Source organism: Adiantum capillus-veneris, chromosome 11 (genome assembly GCF_014529385.1).
Source record: "Adiantum capillus-veneris isolate H3 chromosome 11, ASM1452938v2, whole genome shotgun sequence".
NCBI classification, from domain to species: domain Eukaryota; kingdom Viridiplantae; phylum Streptophyta; class Polypodiopsida; order Polypodiales; family Pteridaceae; genus Adiantum; species Adiantum capillus-veneris.
Window position 1 is genome coordinate 23,475,059 of NC_140941.1, and position 17,969 is coordinate 23,493,027.

Genomic DNA, 17,969 nt, shown 5'->3' on the forward strand with positions numbered 1-17,969 from the left:
AGTGGACAACCCTCTCACTTTAATCAAACTGCTAACACTAATCGTAAACAAGAGACACAAACATCAAAGCCATACCTTTTTCAAGAGACGTAGATTTAACCATTCTCCTACAACTGCTCAATCTCATAGCAACAACAACAACAATACACAGCAACGAGGAAACCAAAATTCTTTCAACCAACGTCCTGCTCCAAACTCTAATGGTAACAAAAAGGTGAAGTGTTTTAAACGCTTTCAGTATGGTCACTATGCAAATAAGGGTCCAAATGGTCCTGCTAAGGGCAATGGTCAATCCAATGGCCACTCCAATGGAGTCAACAGAAATCCAAGCCAAAAATCCTTCAACAATAACAACCGCCCCAACGGTGCTACTGTTAACCTCATCAAAGATGATAATCCCGACGACAATGAAGTGGAAGCTAATTACGGTGAGGGATATGATCCTGAGTATGATAACGATGAAAACCCATCTTCAGGTACTCTTATATCTCCTCACACTTTGTTTAAAGTGCAAGGCATTGTTAAGGGTGAAAGTGTCACCATTCTGTGAGATGATGGTAGTAGCCACAATTTCATTTCTACACGCTTGGCACAACAACTCTCTCTCACAACAACACGCTTGGTCCATTCTGAAGTGGGAGTAGGCAATGCAATTTGAGTATAACTCGATTATGGAAAATGAAACTTGGGATTAACAGAATTACCAAAGGTAAAACAAGCTTTGCCTTGCAAATGGATGTATAAGAAGAAGTACATGGCCAAAGATCCCAAGCCTAAGTATAAGGCTAGATTGATTGCTAAGGGTTTCAAGCAAAAGAAAGGCGTGAAATTTGATGAGATTTTCTCTCTAGTAGTCAAGATGACTACATTGCATCTTGAGCTTGGCGTAGTAGTCATTGGGGACATGGACCTTGTCCAAATGGACGTGAAGACGGCTTTCCTTCACGAAGATCTTGATGAGGATGTCTACATGAAACAACCGAAGGGTTTTGAAGTCAAACATGAAAAGTCCATGAAAAAGCTAATTTTTTTATTAGATATTGGTCGATCATGTGTCATATCCACTCAACCACCTAAATGGTCCTCTACTTAAAATGCCCCTTGAAGCGGCCTTTTTCGAATTAGATGACTCCCACACCTTGCAAAGGCTATCACCTAAAATTGTGTAAAAGCATGGAGCTTTGAAAGTGGCCATAAAACAACTTTAGGTGATACTCAAAGTTATGTGGAACTTTGAAAATGGCAATAAAATCAAATTTATGTGAAACTTTGGAAATGGCCATAAAACAATTTTTGGGAAAATTACCAAAAGACCCCTCTAATTTGTGGAAATTCCCAAAATACCCCTCAAATTTAAAAAATTCCCAAAATACCCTTGTATCTGTTTTGGGTGGATTGCTTAAAATTTTTTAGAGTTTATTTCTTTTGAAAATTGAGATCCATTTTTGACTGCTTCACACACAATTTATTATGAATTAGCTAGCAAAAAGGGCATTTTTCTCTGCAATTCATCGCCAAAGCTTACATAGGTTAGCTCAAATTCTAGTGATAACATCTTACAATGATAGACAATCAATGTTCTTATGAAAAGCTACAAAAGTTTTTGTCTTTGGAGATGTTTAGTCTACTAACCAGGGGTATTTTGGGAATTTTTCAAATTTGAGGGGTATTTTCGGAATTTCCACAAATTAGAAGGGTATTTTGGTAATTTTTCCAGCAATTTTCTACAACAGGTCAAAAAGTTGTCACCTTAGCGGGCTTGAGTTAAGCTCACGTCCCAGACGGAGAAGTGCATCACAATCAAAGAATCCGCTTTTGCGAGGCACAAATATGGAGTTTTCCATCATCAGTCTGCTGCTTTCCTGCTACCACATTCACCAGGCATTTACGTTACATTGTTGTATTTCGCGCGCGCGTGTGTGTGTATGAGTGAGAGAGAGAGAGAGAGAGAGAGAGAGAGATATGTCTCTCTCTGAGGGAAGAAAACGGACGGCTCTTCAAAATTGGAAGAGTTTGGTGAATGCAGTTTTTACCCCTCATCCATCATGGGGACAGATTGCTGGTGACCTCGACTCTGTTCCCCCTTCGCTCGATGAGGCAGGAAAAGATATTTACAGCATCTTGCAAGTTGCAAATGAAATCGAAAAGGAAGAACTCGTTGCCTCCTTAGCTCGTAACTCTCTCTCTCTCTCTCTCTCTCTCTCTCTCTCTCTCTCTCTCTCACACACACACACACACACACACACACACACACACACACACATTTGTCGAAATTAAAATTAATGTACAAGATATAGCTAGCCAAAATGGGCGTAGCCATTTAAGAAGGGTAGAAGTAGTCATAGATGACATCAAACTGTTGAATTGAAACCTCCCAAAATGGGGACAATCATGAAGAGATTAAAGGAAGTATGAAAGTATGGGGAGGAAAAAATCAAAGAACAGCTGCCAGAACGAAAGACCCGCTGAAGACGGGTGTCTGATGATACATAGGGCCTGGGACCGTGCGCAAGTGAGGAGAATAGTCACACCTCTGGTAGTGCTGAACTCAATCGGCCAAAAATTCAGACTTTTAGTCCTCATAACGGTTGCAAGAGAATGGAGATTGCAGCCGTTGTGTAAGCTCACAAAGCCGATCTTGAGCATGAGAGGAATTTCAGAGCATGTGAGGTACAATTTCATTGCTCTGTTGTATCTTGTCTTGCAGCGTTTGTCTTGTTTAGCTCAAAGAAGATGAAGCCCGAAGGAGGGACTGTCTTGCCTATAATTGAAGGGAGGAAGTGCATTTAAATGCAACCTTATCCAACTTCACAATTGAGCATGTCAACAACTTCCGCCTTCCTCATCTGCCAGCTGGGTGGGCAAGTAATGCCAATGGGGAAGCGTTCATACCTTAGGCAAGAGAGAACAAGACTCCAGTTACCACAGGTGTGGCTCCCATCCCTGCCCTAACAACTTGTGTGGCGGAACTGTCAATTTGCTTCTCATCATGTGTGCTGTCACACGACAAGTGACCTCTTACATGCTACTAAGCATCGTATGAATCTCAATCAGGCCATATCATGACAAGTGATCTCTTCACAAGCTGCTAAGCCTCATAGGAATGTCACTCTAGCCCTTCATGTTTGTTAATGTCTCTATCCTTGTAGTGTGGGGGCTCTTGGTAACCTATTGTCGAGGTGACTTAACACATTAAGCAACCATAGCCTGGCAGCTCTCAACATGGAAGTAAGTACGCTCTTTCTTTAAGCCATGCCTCATGAAGAAACTGGGTAACCTTGGATTGCCAACTGGCTTCATGCTAAGCTTGAGTCCATTGTGTCTGCACAGTATTGAAGACCATTACCAGTTTTCCCAAGCTCCACTCTGACATCTCTACCACTCAAGAGAGATTGAAGTGCATCCAGGTGCTGTAACAAGCCATTGGGCGAATTCAAAATGAGCATGATATCATTTGCACGTAGCAAATCAGGATCAAGTTTTGGCAAGGTTCTTGCCCTTGGTCCCACCATCCTATCAATGTAATCTGATTTTAAAGTAGGTAAGAGTGGCCAGTCTTGCTTAATCCCAATGGTGCTTGCAAGTTGCAACTAGCTCAGACATGCCCCTTGGGGCCTGCACCCGTACCTTTCGCAGACATATATAAAGCATGCTGAGACCCCAGCAACATGCAATCTCCACACATGGCACTGAATGGAAGGCTTTGCAAAAGTAAAAATGCTTTTAATGGCCATGTGCTTTTGGCTCCTCAGAGAGGGCCTTGAGGTGAATAAGGTATCATGGGGTCTCCACTTTTAAAAGAAGATACAATTCTGTGCTTTGTCCAACTTGCTCGAAGCTTGCATATGCCACTACTGAACTTCAACAGAGCAGAATCGCCACTGTGTGCACGCGTAAGATTATCTTCCAGGACAACCTTTGTAACAGTCTTGGACACTACAAACGAGAAATCAATAGCAACACACGTGAAAAACAGGGACAACAGAACTTGAAAATAGATAAGAGAGAAGAGAAGATTCCACATGACGTGGCGGAGTTTGGTTTCGAGATGCACTAGGCCCCCTTTCGGCACTTCTTTCTTTATTGCTTCACAAAGGTACAATAACCAGGAGGGCTGGCGCTTTGATTCTGCAATTGGAATGCCAGAGTGAGCCCCCCAATGCCGTATCAAAGGCCCTTGGCCCAAAAGCATACAACTTGAAAAGCTATGCTTCCAATAGCTGCAAACCCTGAAAGCTTGTGCCGAGTCTAGCTTCCGCAATTTCGGCTTGTTCATACAAGTGCCAGGTCAGCATTGTCCACGTTTTACGGGTGAGTCTGTATGGTTAGCCTGTTAGAGTTCATTTTCCTGTTTGATGGTAGCTCGGATATCTCCTAGGAGCAGATTAGGGAGTGAGGGCTGTCTTGTGGCTGTGCCTGGCCAATGTGAGGTAGGTCTCTCATGTCGGGTCATGTCTAGCCATGTTTAGCCTTGGGGTTTGGCTCAGTTCGATGGCCATTAGGCTCCTGTAGGGTGGAAGTATCTTTCCCATCCCTGCCAGTATTTTTCCCACTGGCTGTCTTCCTCTGGTGCTCCATGTTTCCTATTTTCTCCCATTTCCCAAGTTGTGGGGGCTGGTGGACAGCGGTCCGACTTGGACATGAGGAGGTATATAGGGAGTAGCTTGGGCACAGGGAGCAGTTAGATTGCACAGGCCTTGGGGTCACAGGGCGTCCTTAGGGGGCAGCCCTAGCATGGGCATTGGGCAAGTGGGGCTGTTGAGTCCTAGCGTTTTTTCCATGGAGGCGGAGGTTTTTCCCCATGAGCAGGCAGCATGTCGCCATTGATGGGCAGCAGGGGATCATCACTTGCGTTTCTCCTTCCCTAGGCAGATGCATGGAGGGGCTATGATCATGTGATGCAGAGCATCTCCATCATGGTGCAAGCATACGAGAGGAGAAAATCCATGTTCGTCATGGGGCAGCCACACCATAGGGCAGCCCCGATCCGGTTCCTTCTCCCTTCATATCAGCCTTCCTGCCAGGAGGAGATCCCGCGAAAGCCTCGGTTCAACAGGAGGCTAGGGCAACCCATGACAAGACCATGACAGTGGTCTCGTGTGCAGGAGCATCCATTGGGCATGTCAGTTCTATGCCTGACCACCCTTTGTCACTTGTATGAGCAGATTGTTATCAGCATGGAGAGCCTTTCCCAGATCTCTCTCTCTCTCTCTATCATTCTCAGATTTCCTCTCTCTCTACCTCAATGGTTTCTCTTCTCCACCGATGTGCCTTGTTCATGTGTTGACATTGCAGGTGTTCTAGATCAGAGTCGAGGTACCCACCGGATCACGAGCTAGTTCTTGTCTTCATTGCATCTTCCGTTGCCACCTTTGCCATGGTATCAGAGCCCTATGGTGATACAACCATTTGGATGCTTAAATATGGTTGATCCAGTGTGGTTTCAGACATGATTGAGAGAGAAGAAGCTTGCTGTTTTTTTCTGGTTTTTCTCCCAAGTTTGGGGCAGATTTGGGTATGTGGAGGCCTTGGATCCTCGTCTACGACTTCCCCGCCTTTACCCTACCCCGACCTCTCTTCACCGAGGGGAACGTGATGGAGACTTCAGGATGTGTAGCAGTGCTGGATTGCTTTGGTTATTCCAAATGGAGTCATGTTACTGTGCCTTCCGCAAGGGGAGCAAGCATGCGGTTGTTGGATCAAGAGGGGGATCTATTCATTTCCAACTTCTTCTTCAGAGAGAAGTGTTTGGACAACAATAGGATCTTCTTCATCCCCTTTGGAGGAGCTTTCTATGGCTAAGTTTCTTCGAGGAGATGGATTGGCAGAATTGCTTTGCCTTTTGCAAATACGCGTCTGTTTTGGAATTGTCGACGGAGCTACCTATCCGATGGGTATCAGGTTGATGTTTCAATTGCACCCTTGTACCAAATTTTGGATTATGGACGACAGAGGAGGATTTCTTCCCTTCTTGAAGCAGAGGATGTTCCATGTTTTTTTATTTTCCATCTAAGGATAGAAGTTCCAGTTACGGCTTCAGGTCATTCTTGTTCATCCTGTATACAACATTTTGGTGCATGTTACAGTGCATATGTTGGAGTCGGCCTTGACAGGCAGAGAGGAATACTTTTACCTCCAAATTTGTTGTTTGATCATCCAACTTCCCCGGATGAGGTTTAGAGGTGGAGTATGTGGTGCGAGCCTTAGCCAACAATGACAATAGTTCGAGGAGGTTTTGTTGGAGTGTGGACCCTTCCTTTCTCCATGTTCTCTCCTTTCCCAGCGGTAGTGTGGCCCTACAGATTTGGTCACTTCTTTGCCCTCTTGTGAGCTTGTTGATCCAGTTGTGGGACTGTTTACGACTTCTTGTGAACTTCTCAGCACCAGTTTTGGGACATGTCTACAACCTTCTATGGGCAGTTTTTTTGGATGATCGACGACAGATTTGTCGAGATTCTTTGAATGATAGGTTTGCAGGTAGTGTCGACAATTGGTGGCGACATCTAGTCCCTATTCCGGTAGTCAGCAACATTTGGATGCTTCTTCCATACATCCTTTTGGAGAGCTCCAACCTTGGGGACAACCCTTCTTTAGGTATGCAGATTTGGCCACGGCTGGCTAGTGTAGTAGGTTCTTTTCCCTTGTAGTGTTTTGCCCAGCTTTCTAGCATGATACAAATCAGCCCCAACGTTCTTTACGGGCTTGTTTCCCAAGCCGGTTCCTTTACTCTCCGTTTAAGTATTGGAGTTATGTTGTGTACTGGATAATGATTGCACAGTTTAGTTGTGGGCATATTCTTCTTAGCACAAGTACAAAGGACAATTTTGATGAAGATGTGCTCTTCCGAGTCTGTATGCAGTTTGGCATATTGTATTGGGTTATTCCTACAGGGTTGATCTTGGCAAATGTAGAGAAGTGGTAGACATTTTGGTTTGATCTCAGGGACTTTGCTCGAGTAGCTAGGTTCTTTTTGGACCCCGACAGCTTCTTTGGCAAACATTATCCTCAGCTGACGACCTCTCAAGTCTTCCTATTCTTAGCAGTGCGAGTTTACCGATGGTGTGATTCTCTTCGAGTCTCGAGTTCCATGAGATTCCGGTTTTGCTATTTAGTTATAGAGGAAGCAGTTTTACTCCAGGTTGTCTGAGATTTCTTTCTGGTGGTACTCATTCTCTTTTCCCAGGATTGAGCGGGAGAGGGACTTTCTATCTTTTGGGAGAGTTCTCAGCTTTAGCTCTTGAGCTTTTAGTGACAATGTTTGCTCTGTTCCGATTTGGGATGAAACAATTGTTACCTCCGAGCGTACTTTAGGGGATACTTCTCTTTCAGAGGGGGCTTCGAGGTTATTATCTTATATTGACTACAGGTGCTCCATTCAATGGAGTACCCTGCACGATGTCTGCTAGTTCTTGGTGTCCTTGCCCATTTCTTGTGGCTTTGGATGGTGTGCTTGAGTCCACAATGCAGTTATTATCTTGGCGGATGTTCTTCCTTAGCCATTTCGGTGGTTGCCTCGTCTTTTGGATTTGTGGTGTGATGGTTGCTCTTCTCAATTCACTCGAGCAGTAGTTCCTATGTCTCGTCTTCAAGATTAATCCTTGTAGACTGTACCATTCTGGACACACCTACTTCCCTTATCCTTAAATTGGCATGCTATCTTATGTACAGGTGGATAGTGGTCCTTCTTGGACTAGGAACCAATTATAGTTAGCTCGAGCATTCTTCATAATGGGGTGACAATCTTCATGGTTCTCCCAGATTTGGTTCTAGGTTCCACAGGTATATTATATTTTCCTTTCGGATTCACCGATCCTTGGTTATCCAGTCACATAGACACAGACTGTTGGAGAGTTATGACAGTTATCCATGGCTCGGGTGTTCTCCCTTCAGAGGGGGATATGGAGCCAGCTTCGGAGTCAGTTTTCGGGACTACTTCCATACAGTTTTTGTGGTTCCTTGTGCAGCAGATAGGGTTGACAGTCTATTTGGTGGCTTTCTACAACACCTTGTTCTTCTCTTGCAGAGCTTGGGAGCAAGTTCTTCTTTTGATCTTGGTGTGTTAGCTGTAGTCTCAGTAGTGATGTGTTTCTTTCTGCTGGATGTTTGTTCCCGATTCACTCTGAGATTGGGGTGATATTCTCTCGAGTGGTGTTCCAGACAGATCAGTTCCAGTTTCGCTCTTAGTTCTGATGAAGTTCCTTCAGATACAGTAGGCAGTTCATCATTCTATATGGTGGTTGGTGTAGATCTTTGGTTCTTCGTCATCGGACATATAGTTCCTTAGTAGCCCCTATTGTCCCTTTCCTTGGACTTGCGTAGAAGCTTGGAGTTTCTGGCATGTGATATATGACCGGAGGTGCAAATTTCCAACTCTTTTCTCGAGGGTGGAGTACTTTAGAGTTGAGAAATGATCTGGATACTAGTCTTTTATGCCATTACCCTCAGTTTTGATGCATACTCTTGGAGCGGTCAACAACAGTACCTTCTGCAGATGCTAGTTGTGCGACTTGTGAGTCGGTTGGCTTGAGGAAATTCTTGGTAGAGCTGGATTTACTTTCAACGGACAACATTATACTTCCCGGACGTCTTTCGGGGGTAGCGGTTGGATGGTATATTGGCCAGATACTATTCAACCTTAAAGTTTTGTAGCAGATATCCTCATCACGAAACCCTCTCTTTACAGTTGCAGATTGCTCACTCCAGCTCCTTGGACTCGTTTCCTGTCCAGGATCTGAGAGGGGGTGTGAGAGTTCATTTTGCTGTTCGATGGCTGTTCGAGTGTTTTATTCGTGACGGTTTCCTGTATTTTGGTCACTGTCTTTATGTGTTCCCTTTTCATAGGCATGCCATATTGTACGATCAACACGATTCACTCATGAATGAGCACGGATGTATTCGGTTGTTCGAGTGTTTCATTCGTGACGGTTTCCTGTATTTAGTCACCGTCTTTATGTGTTCCCTTTTCATAGGCATGCCATATTGTATGATGAACACGATTCACTCATGAATGAGCACGGATGTATTCGGATTACTCATAAAAAGATGAAATGTTTGCATTCAAGGAATTAACATTCCATGTCTCTTCCTTGGCATGACACAATATCCGAAAGAAGCACAAGAAGGATTGAGCATCAAGCATCGGCATTTCGATTGTGATTTTCCACAATTAATAGATTTAGATCAGAAAGACAAGTTTCGTTTCCGTTGTCGCGTGTGTTTGATGAACGGTTTGGCACTCCGTCTATATGTTCATCTACATTGCATGCGCAGTCTTTAAAGAAGACTAAAATTTTTGCAGTCACTTTACATGGAATGGGTATCTTCATGTTTTTGCGTTGGAAGTGGTTTCAGGAATTTTCATCCTTGAAGATTATTGAAGAAGGTAGACGCATGACTATAGACGAAGTTGAAGCATTGAAGGAGCCACAAATGACTTTGTTTCACTTTCGGTGCGGCCCAAAGAAGGAAGCGTTGTAGACCTTTATGAAGTTCAAGTATCGCATGACCCACGCATCAGAGTGGGCCGGCGAAGAGTCCTTTCTAGGATTCCAGACGCTGTTGGAAATCTCCCTCGACGCCATACAGTTTGGTACCAGTACCTCACTTAAAAAGGAGGGGATGTCATGTGCACATCTAACCCTATGTGTACGTGGACAAGCTACTTCATGTCTAGGGTTCAGTTCAGTTGGTTCAGCTTAGAAAGTGTTCTGGCACTTTTGTGAGTTTGTTCGCAGACCGTGCATGTCCAGACACTTAGAGTAGATGCATATCCTCTGGTTGCACACAACATGATCATCAGATTACCATCAGAACTCATCAGGAGCATTTTTACAGTGCGCATACCTATTTTAGCCATTTTTCACTTATTATTATTAAGTGACTTTGTTGGGAAACTGGGGAGGGAAATTTGGCTAAGGATATATATAAGAAAAGCTAGCGCTAGCAGTGCTGGAAGAAGAGGCAGCAGGGACCAAGTGTCCAACAGAGGACCTTCTCAGCAAGACTCCCCGACGGGACACCTAGTGTTTTCAGCCATCAGAATTAGCTTGGCGTTTTCACCAAGTGCAGATCAGCCCCAGCGTTTTGCCACTTGCAGATCAGCCTGGCGTTTGCAATTGTCCTAGCGTTTTCTGCAGCAGACACAATTTTAGCCACCAAGGACCAACGTTTTTTAGCATTATAGATCAGCCCCAGTGTTTGTAGTTGCAGGTCAGCCTGGCGACAACAGAACATTGCAGATTACGTAGTGTTTTTGCAACAGGACAACAAATCTGCCCTAGCGTTTTTGGACCAGCCTCAAGCTCTAGGGTTTTGCAGATTTCAGCCTTATGACACCGCGACATGGCCCTTGTGGTAGCAGATCATTTTGAGGAATTACCGCGGTGATTTGTCGTTGTCAAGTCAATAGAGTCTTTGGATTACCGGCTTCCACATCAAACTTGATCGTGTGGTCCAATCGAAAGAGAAAGGCCTCTAACCTTTCCTCATCCGATTTCCGCAGTTGTCTACCTAGCTGTGACACACGATTAGCATACGACATCACAGGTTTACCTTGTTGAGATAAAGCCCAAAAATCCTCTTTCAATCGCTTCAGGTACTATGGAGGTAATAAGCGAGTCTTTAGATCCTCCTCGAACTCCTCCCAACTAAGCTCGAGAGGGGAACGAGAAGAGACTCTGAATGTGCAGCCATGTGGGCTTCTTCAAAATTCTCCCATCCCCACCCTCCCGGTGTAGGGGTTCTCTGAAGGCATAGAGGCTTCAATTTTTCAAGAATGTGATGATGTCAAGTTGATCATTCAACAAACCCAATCTACTCGTCATTTTGTAGTCTCTAAACTTGCAAAATATGATATCATTTTGGGCATTAAGTGGTTTAAAATCTTGCCCTCCCAAGGTACGGTCTTTTGGTTTACCGGTTCTCTTTGTTCATAAGAAATCAAACTCATTTCAGTTTTGTGTGGATTTCAGGGCTCTCAAGTCAAGGATGGTCAAATTCCGGAAGCGGAGACCTAACATGGCCGTTCTTTTGGAGCGTCCACAGGAGGCACAACAAGTTTCCAAAGTGGTATTCTTGAGTAGTTGCCACAAAGCTGGCCTTCCACGGAGCAATCCAAAAGAAGAACCACTGGAGATCGTTGTCACCAAGTCGAAGCGTTTTCGAATGTTTCCATTTGAGTTTGGCAATAAGAAGGAAGCAAAGCAACAGTTCCTCAAATTCAAGGATCGAGGGATACATGTAGATGCTTGGGTGGACGAAGGCTTTTTAATCCACTATCCAAATTTGTTAGCTTCATACAAGGAGGCCATGTAGATCGGTACCCGTACCTCACCTTAAGCAGGAGGGGATGTCACGTGTACATGGCTCTGTGTGCGACGTGGACATACTTCATCGACTTCCAGAGCCAGTTTTCCCCTTCTTCCTAGATAGGGATGTCTAGTATCCTAGGAGGATTAGTATTGGGAATTTTGTGAGCCTGCTCGTAGGAACTGCATGTTCGGACAAATCCATTAGATTAGGTTTACCAGTTTTGGAATCCTTTTGCATAAATGGTTTGTATACGCATTGTGACAGATGTAATTACGGGCATCTGGCATGACGAGCATGTAGATCTAGGTTAGAGGAATCCGACGTGCCAGAGTGCGTGTCGATCTGATTCCCAGGTGGGCGGATGTGCGACAGTTGCGCCCAGATTTGGACCTCCCTTGACCTATTTTTAATAAATCATTTTTATGATTTATTTGTTGGAAAACCTACTGGACAGTTGCCCTACGTAGGCCTTAAAATTTATTTAAGGCCCATTCCTCATCTATAAAGGGGGCAAGAGAGCTCCCATCTGAAGACAAGTTGCATCCCGCAACTCCCACATCAAGAAGGATCCAAGGTACATCAAATCAGCCCCGGAGGTGCCTCTTCCTGAGGAGTTACTGTGGTGATTTGTCGTCGTCAAGTCAGTAGATTCTTTGAATCGCCGGCTTCCACATCAAACTTGATCGTGTGGTCCAATCGAAAGAGAAAGGCCTCTAACCTTTCTTCATCAGGTTTCCGCAATTGTCCACGGTTAGCATACGACATCACAGGTTTACCTTGTTGAGACAAAGCCCAAAAATCCTCTTTCAATCCCTTAAGGTGCTATGGAGGTAAGAAGCGAGTCTTTAGATCCTCCTCGAACTCCTCCCAACTAAGCTCGAGAGGGGGAACGAGAAGAGACTCGGAATGGGCGGCCATGTGGGCTTCTTCAAACTCCTCCCATCCCCACCCTCCTAGTGGAGAGGTTCTCTGAAGCATGGAGGCTTCGATTTTTCAAGAATGTGATGATGTCAAGTTGATCATTCAACAAACCCAATTTACTCGTCGTTTTGTAGTCTCTAAACTTGCAGAATGTAATATCATTTTAGGCATTAAGTGGTTTTGCATGTTCAAACCCATTATCGATTGGGAGAAGATCACGTTTCTCATCAAAGATAATGTGTCGTAGCCCGTCCTCATTTGCGGCGAGAGCGGTATTCCCTCTCTCCCTCTCATCCTTGATGTCCAGGCAAACAAAGAGTTACGTCGAAGAGCCCAAGCGGCGGTCATCTATGTCAACCCCACATCAAGGAACTTGAGTATTCCTTACAGGTACAATGAAGGTTTTGTTAAGGTCAATTCGGTGTTTTCCTAGGGTCATCATTCCCCTACAGACCCTTCCCATCGACCTATGGACATTGTCTTCGACCAATTGCATGACGAGGAACATGTAGGTAAAATTTTCTCTCCATCGGATAAATAGAAGCCAAAACCAGGTGATTTCTTCTTTAGGAGGCTTCGCCCTCCCAAGGTACGGTCTTTGGTTTACCAGCTCTCTTTGTTCGTAAGAAATCAAACTCATTTCAGTTTTGTATGGATTTCAGTTGTCACCAAGTCAAAGGGTTTGCGAATGCTTCCATTTGAGTTTGGCAATAAGAAGGAAGCAAAGCAACATTTTCTCAAATTCAAGGATCGAAGGACACCTGCCGATGCTTGGGTGGACGAAGGCTTTTTCATCCACTATCCAGATTTGCTAGCCTCACACAAGGAGGCCATGCAGATCGGTACCCGTACCTCACCTTAAGTAGGAGGGGATGTCACTTGCACATGGCACTGTGTGCCACGTGGGCATACTTCATCGACTTTGAGAGCCAGTTCTCCCCTTTTTCCTAGATAGGGATGTCTAGTATCCTGGGAGTATTAGTACCGGAAAATTTGTGAGCCTGTTTTTAGGATTTGCATGTGCTTGTCTGACAAATCCATTAGATTAGGTTTTCCAGTTTTGGAACCCTCTGGTATAAATGGTTTGTATACGCGTTTTGACAATTGTTATTACACTACGGTGGGCATCTGGCATGACGAGCATGTAGTTCTAGGTTAGAGGAATCCGACGTGCCAGTAGACCGCGCGTCGATCGGATTCCCAGGTGGGCGGATGTGCGATAGTTGCACCCAGATTTGGACCCCCATGGACCTATTTTTAATATATTATTTTTATGATTTATTTGTTGGAAAATCTAGTGAATAGTTGTCCTGCCTAGGCCTTAAAATTTATTTAAGGCCCATTCCTCACTTATAGGGGACAAGAGAGCTTCCATCTGAAGACAAGTTGCATCCCGCAACTCCCACATCGAGAAGGATCCACTTTACATCAAATCATTCCCGGAGGTGCCTCTTCCTGAGGAGTTACCGTGGTGATTTGTCGTCTTGAAGTCAGTAGAGTCTGCATTGAGGTATTGCATTGTGTATACATTCTATTTATGCAATCTAAAGCAAATACCACATCGGCAATGATGTGGGGGGCCCTTGAGAGGGTTGGTTGGGACCCCATTGGGTGTTGCTCCTCTCCTCTCTCTCTTTCTCTCTCCCTCTATACATCTCTATTGCATTCTCTCAGCCCCTCTCTTCACTACGGTGTTATTACACTACGGTGGGCATCTGGCATGACGAGGATGTAGTTCTACGTAAGAGGAATCCGACTGCCAGACCGCTCGTCGATCGGATTCCCAAGTGGGCGGATGTGCGACAGTTGCACCCATATTTGGACCCCCCTGGACCTATCTTCAATAAATCATTTTTATGATTTATGTGTTATAAAACCTGGTGGACAGTTGCCCTACCTAGGCCTTAAAATTTATTTAAGGCCCATTCCTCACCTATAAAGGGGGCAAGAGAGCTCCCATCTGAAGACAAGTTGCATTTCTCAACTGCCACATCGAGAAGGATCCAAGGTACATCAAATCAGCCCCGGAGGTGCCTCTTCGTGAGGAGTTACCGCGGTGATTTGTCGTTGTCAAGTCAATAGAGTTTTTCGATCACCGGCTTCCACATTAAACTTGATCGTGTGGTCCAATCGAAAGACAAAGGCCTCTAACCTTTCCTCATCCGATTTCCGCAAATGTCCACCTAGCTGTGACACACGGTTAGCATACGACATCACAGGTTTACCTTGTTGAGACAAAGCCCAAAATCCTCTTTCAATCGCTTTAGGTACTGTGGAGGTAAGAAGCGAGTCTTTAGATCCTCTTCGAACTCCTCCCAACTAAGCTCGAGAGGAGGAACGAGAAGAGACTCGGAATGGGCAGCCATGTGGGCTTCTTCAAACTTCTCCCATGCCCACCCTCCCGGTGTAGGGGTTCTCTGAAGGCACTTGATTTTTCAAGAATGTGATGATGTCAAGTTGATCATTCAACAAACTTACTCATCGTTTTGTAGTCTCTAAACTTGCAGAATGTGATATCATTTTGGGCATTAAGTGGTTTCGCATGGTCAAACCCATTATAGATTGGAAGAAGATCACGTTTCTCATCAAAGATAATGTGTCGCAGCCCGTCCTCATTTGCGACGAGAGCGTATTCCCTCTCTCCCTCTCATCCCTCATGTCCAGGCAAACAGAGAGCTACGTCGAGGAGTCCAAGCGGCGGTCATCTATGTCAACCCTACATCAAGGAACTTGGGTATTCCTGACAAGTATAATGAAGGTTTTGTTAAGGTCAATTCGGTGTTTCCCCAAGATCATCATTCCCCCACACACCCTCCCTATCAACCTATGGACATTGTCTCCGACCAATTGCATGACAAAGAACATGTAGGTAAAATTTTCTCTCCATTGGATAAAGAGAAGCCAAAACCAGATGATTTCTTCTCTAGGAGGCTTCGTGGATACTCCTGTGGGATACAATGTGCTATTGGTCAGATACGCACATCCTCACATCAGCTAGGGATCGAGACAGGCAGATTTAGAGGAGTACCCACTGAGTTCAGGATTTGTCAGGTGTGCCAAATAGAGCCAGAGATAGAGCTACATTACATATGTCATTGCCCAGTATACTATGAGATACGAGGCCACTTTCACTGTCTATTCAGAGAGGGTTTTGGGTCACTTTCTAGAGTCATGAGATACCAGGATCATAGATGTCTCGGATTATACTTACTAGAGATTCGCAAACACAGAGAGGACCTCTTGAAGAGGGGCACAATGAGAGAGATCCAGCGACAGTGGAAGATTACAGGTTTCTTTCAGTCACAGACAGAGGAGTTCGAGCAACCCCATAGCATAACAACACCAGAGGCACTAGAGGCATATTGCTTGATCGGGCGATAGAGTTGGGGCGGTCCCTTTGCCCACGGATGAGAGGGCCCTCTCGATATCGATGCAGATTGCGACAGAGGATCCATACCATACTTGCACGACATAGGAGCCGTCCTGGATATTGATGTATATGTATATGATGCCTCGACTGTCAGAGAGCTCCATTGTATTAGCTCACCCTTTGTATTCCCTTTGTATCAGCTTTCACCCCACCTCTACCCACTACTTTATTTTCAGTTCTTTGTACTTTTTTTACCTAGACCTGGTATTAGATTCATCACATGTAACTTTTTGGTCTCATAGGTCATTTTGGCCTTTTGAAAACTTAATATTACATTTCATTTCATTTCATTTGGCAAGCAAGGGAATTGACGTGAGGCAGTAACTAAATCGTACGAGGCAACGGGCAGTTCACGCGAGACAAAGGTAGTACTCGCCAAGGCAATTGCAGTACGCTTAGAGAAACTAGGCACGCTAAGGCTCTCTCTCTCTCTCTCTCTCTCTCTCTCTCTCTCTCTCTCTCTCTCTCTCTCTCTCTCTCTCTCTCTCTCTCTGTGGCGGGGACTGCTGAGCGCAAGGGTGAAGGGCTCTCTGGCGGGCTGCTGAGCAGGGAAGGTCCACTGGCACAGAGGGCGCGCAGAGCAGAGGTGCCAAGCAGCGCGCAGGTCTCTCTCTCTCTCTCTCTCTCTCTCTCTCTCTCTCTCTCTCCCTCACGCAGCCCCTCCCTCCCCCTCACGCAGCCCCTCCTCGCTCCCCATCACGCAGCCATCTCTCTCTCTCTCTCACGCAGCCTCTCTCTCTCTCTCTCTCTCTCTCTCTCTCTCTCCCTCTCTCTCTCTCACACACACACACGGATACATACCCACACACACACTACACACATACACACACGTACTCCCTCTCTTCCCCTTCTCCCCTCTTCTTCACAATATGAAGAGAGGGTAGTTACGAAGACAACCATGTCTTCCCCCATCATCAAGACGCCGACATCGACAATGAAGACAACCTTCATGCTCACGAACAAGAGACTTGCACAATTGGAGAAGGACATGAAAGAATGGCGGATGGAGAGAGAGATATGGGAGGAGGAGAAAGCCACCTTCATCAAGCTATGGAACGAAGAGAAGGAGGACATGAGAGCGGAAATCCAAAATCTCAAAGAGGAGAAGGAGAGAAGGGAACGGGAGAACGAGAAGGAGAGGGAGAGATGGAGGAAAGAGCAAGAAGAGATGAAGGCACAAATCGATCTCCTTCATGCTTCCATCACATCCCTCACCCCCGAGGAAGGAGAGATTAAAGAGGAGGCTAAGGAAGCCCTCAAGGAGGAGATCACCAAAGCCCTCACCGCAAGCATTGAGGACAAATTAGAGGCCACCAAAGAAGGATGGGTTGAAGTGGTCAAAAAGAACATCAAGAAGGTAGCAAGAGAGGAAGCCCAAAAAGATGAGGTACTCATCGTACACACAACCATCGAGGAGGAGAAGATGCGACAAGCTCGCCGTCTCAATGTGCGAGTGACCGGCATCAAAGAGGAAGAAGGGTCTACACCCGAGAGCGATGGGAAAGCTTTATGCAAGAAAGTGGGATACAAGGAAGAAGAGATCCCTTTCTCCAAAGTTTGGAGAGCCGGCAAAGATCCAAAGAAGAGAGCTCTCATCCTCCAATTCGCCTCCGAGGAGTCTCGAACTTCTTTCCTCCGAAAGAGGGTCATCTTGAGAGGACTAGAAGGCCCCCCGATTTATCTTGATGATGACCTCACAAAGATGCAACAAGATCACCGTCGCGCGTGCATGCCTAGAGTCCACCAAGCCCGCAAAGAAGGGAAGAAGGCAGTATATCGAGATGGTAGGGTTATCATTGATGGCAAGACCATCTCATAGGGACTCGCGGCCTGTGGGACACACGAGGAGATTCATGTCACGGTTTGGAATTGCAATGGAGACCTATGGACACACCCAGAGAGACTTGAGGAGGTGATGAGAGGTCGAGACATCATTCTACTTACAGAGACACACGAGAGCCCAGAGAGAGGGTTACCACGGATACATGGATTCCAATGGGAGTCTCTACATTGGGGATGTATGCGCCAGCACACCACTCGCGGCTCAGGAGGAGTGGCCATACTCTTTAGACAGGGGCTTCACAACAGACTACAGATTGTTGCCCGGGACCCACAGGCCCGCTACATGTGGATTCGCCTCGAGCTCTCACGAGACAGGATCGTCTACATTGCCCTTTGCTACTTTGCTCCCACAGGCTCCAGATTCGCCCCTATTGAGCAGGAGTCACCGTACGCATGCCTCACGGAGGAGATTATGGAGTACTCCACACTGGGTGAAGTCTTCCTTATGGGAGACTTCAATGCTCGT

The 17,969-nt window shown here is 45.6% G+C and overlaps 1 protein-coding gene across 4 annotated transcripts in view; it reads left to right on the forward strand.

Moving 5' to 3' along the window:
- The first annotated feature begins 1,830 nt into the window (after positions 1-1,830).
- Positions 1,831-17,969, forward strand: part of LOC147446999 (callose synthase 10-like) — a 315,061-nt gene continuing 298,922 nt past the window's right edge. For 2 of the 4 annotated variants that reach the window (XM_086522907.1, XM_086522906.1), the window contains exon 1: positions 1,841-2,173. In XM_086522907.1, coding sequence (XP_086379033.1) covers positions 1,963-2,173 — 211 coding nt within the window. In that variant the 5' untranslated portion in view covers positions 1,841-1,962. Of the gene's footprint in view, positions 2,174-17,969 lie in introns of all 4 variants that reach the window. The other 2 variants (XM_086522908.1, XR_015189580.1) reach the window with 2 other exon arrangements.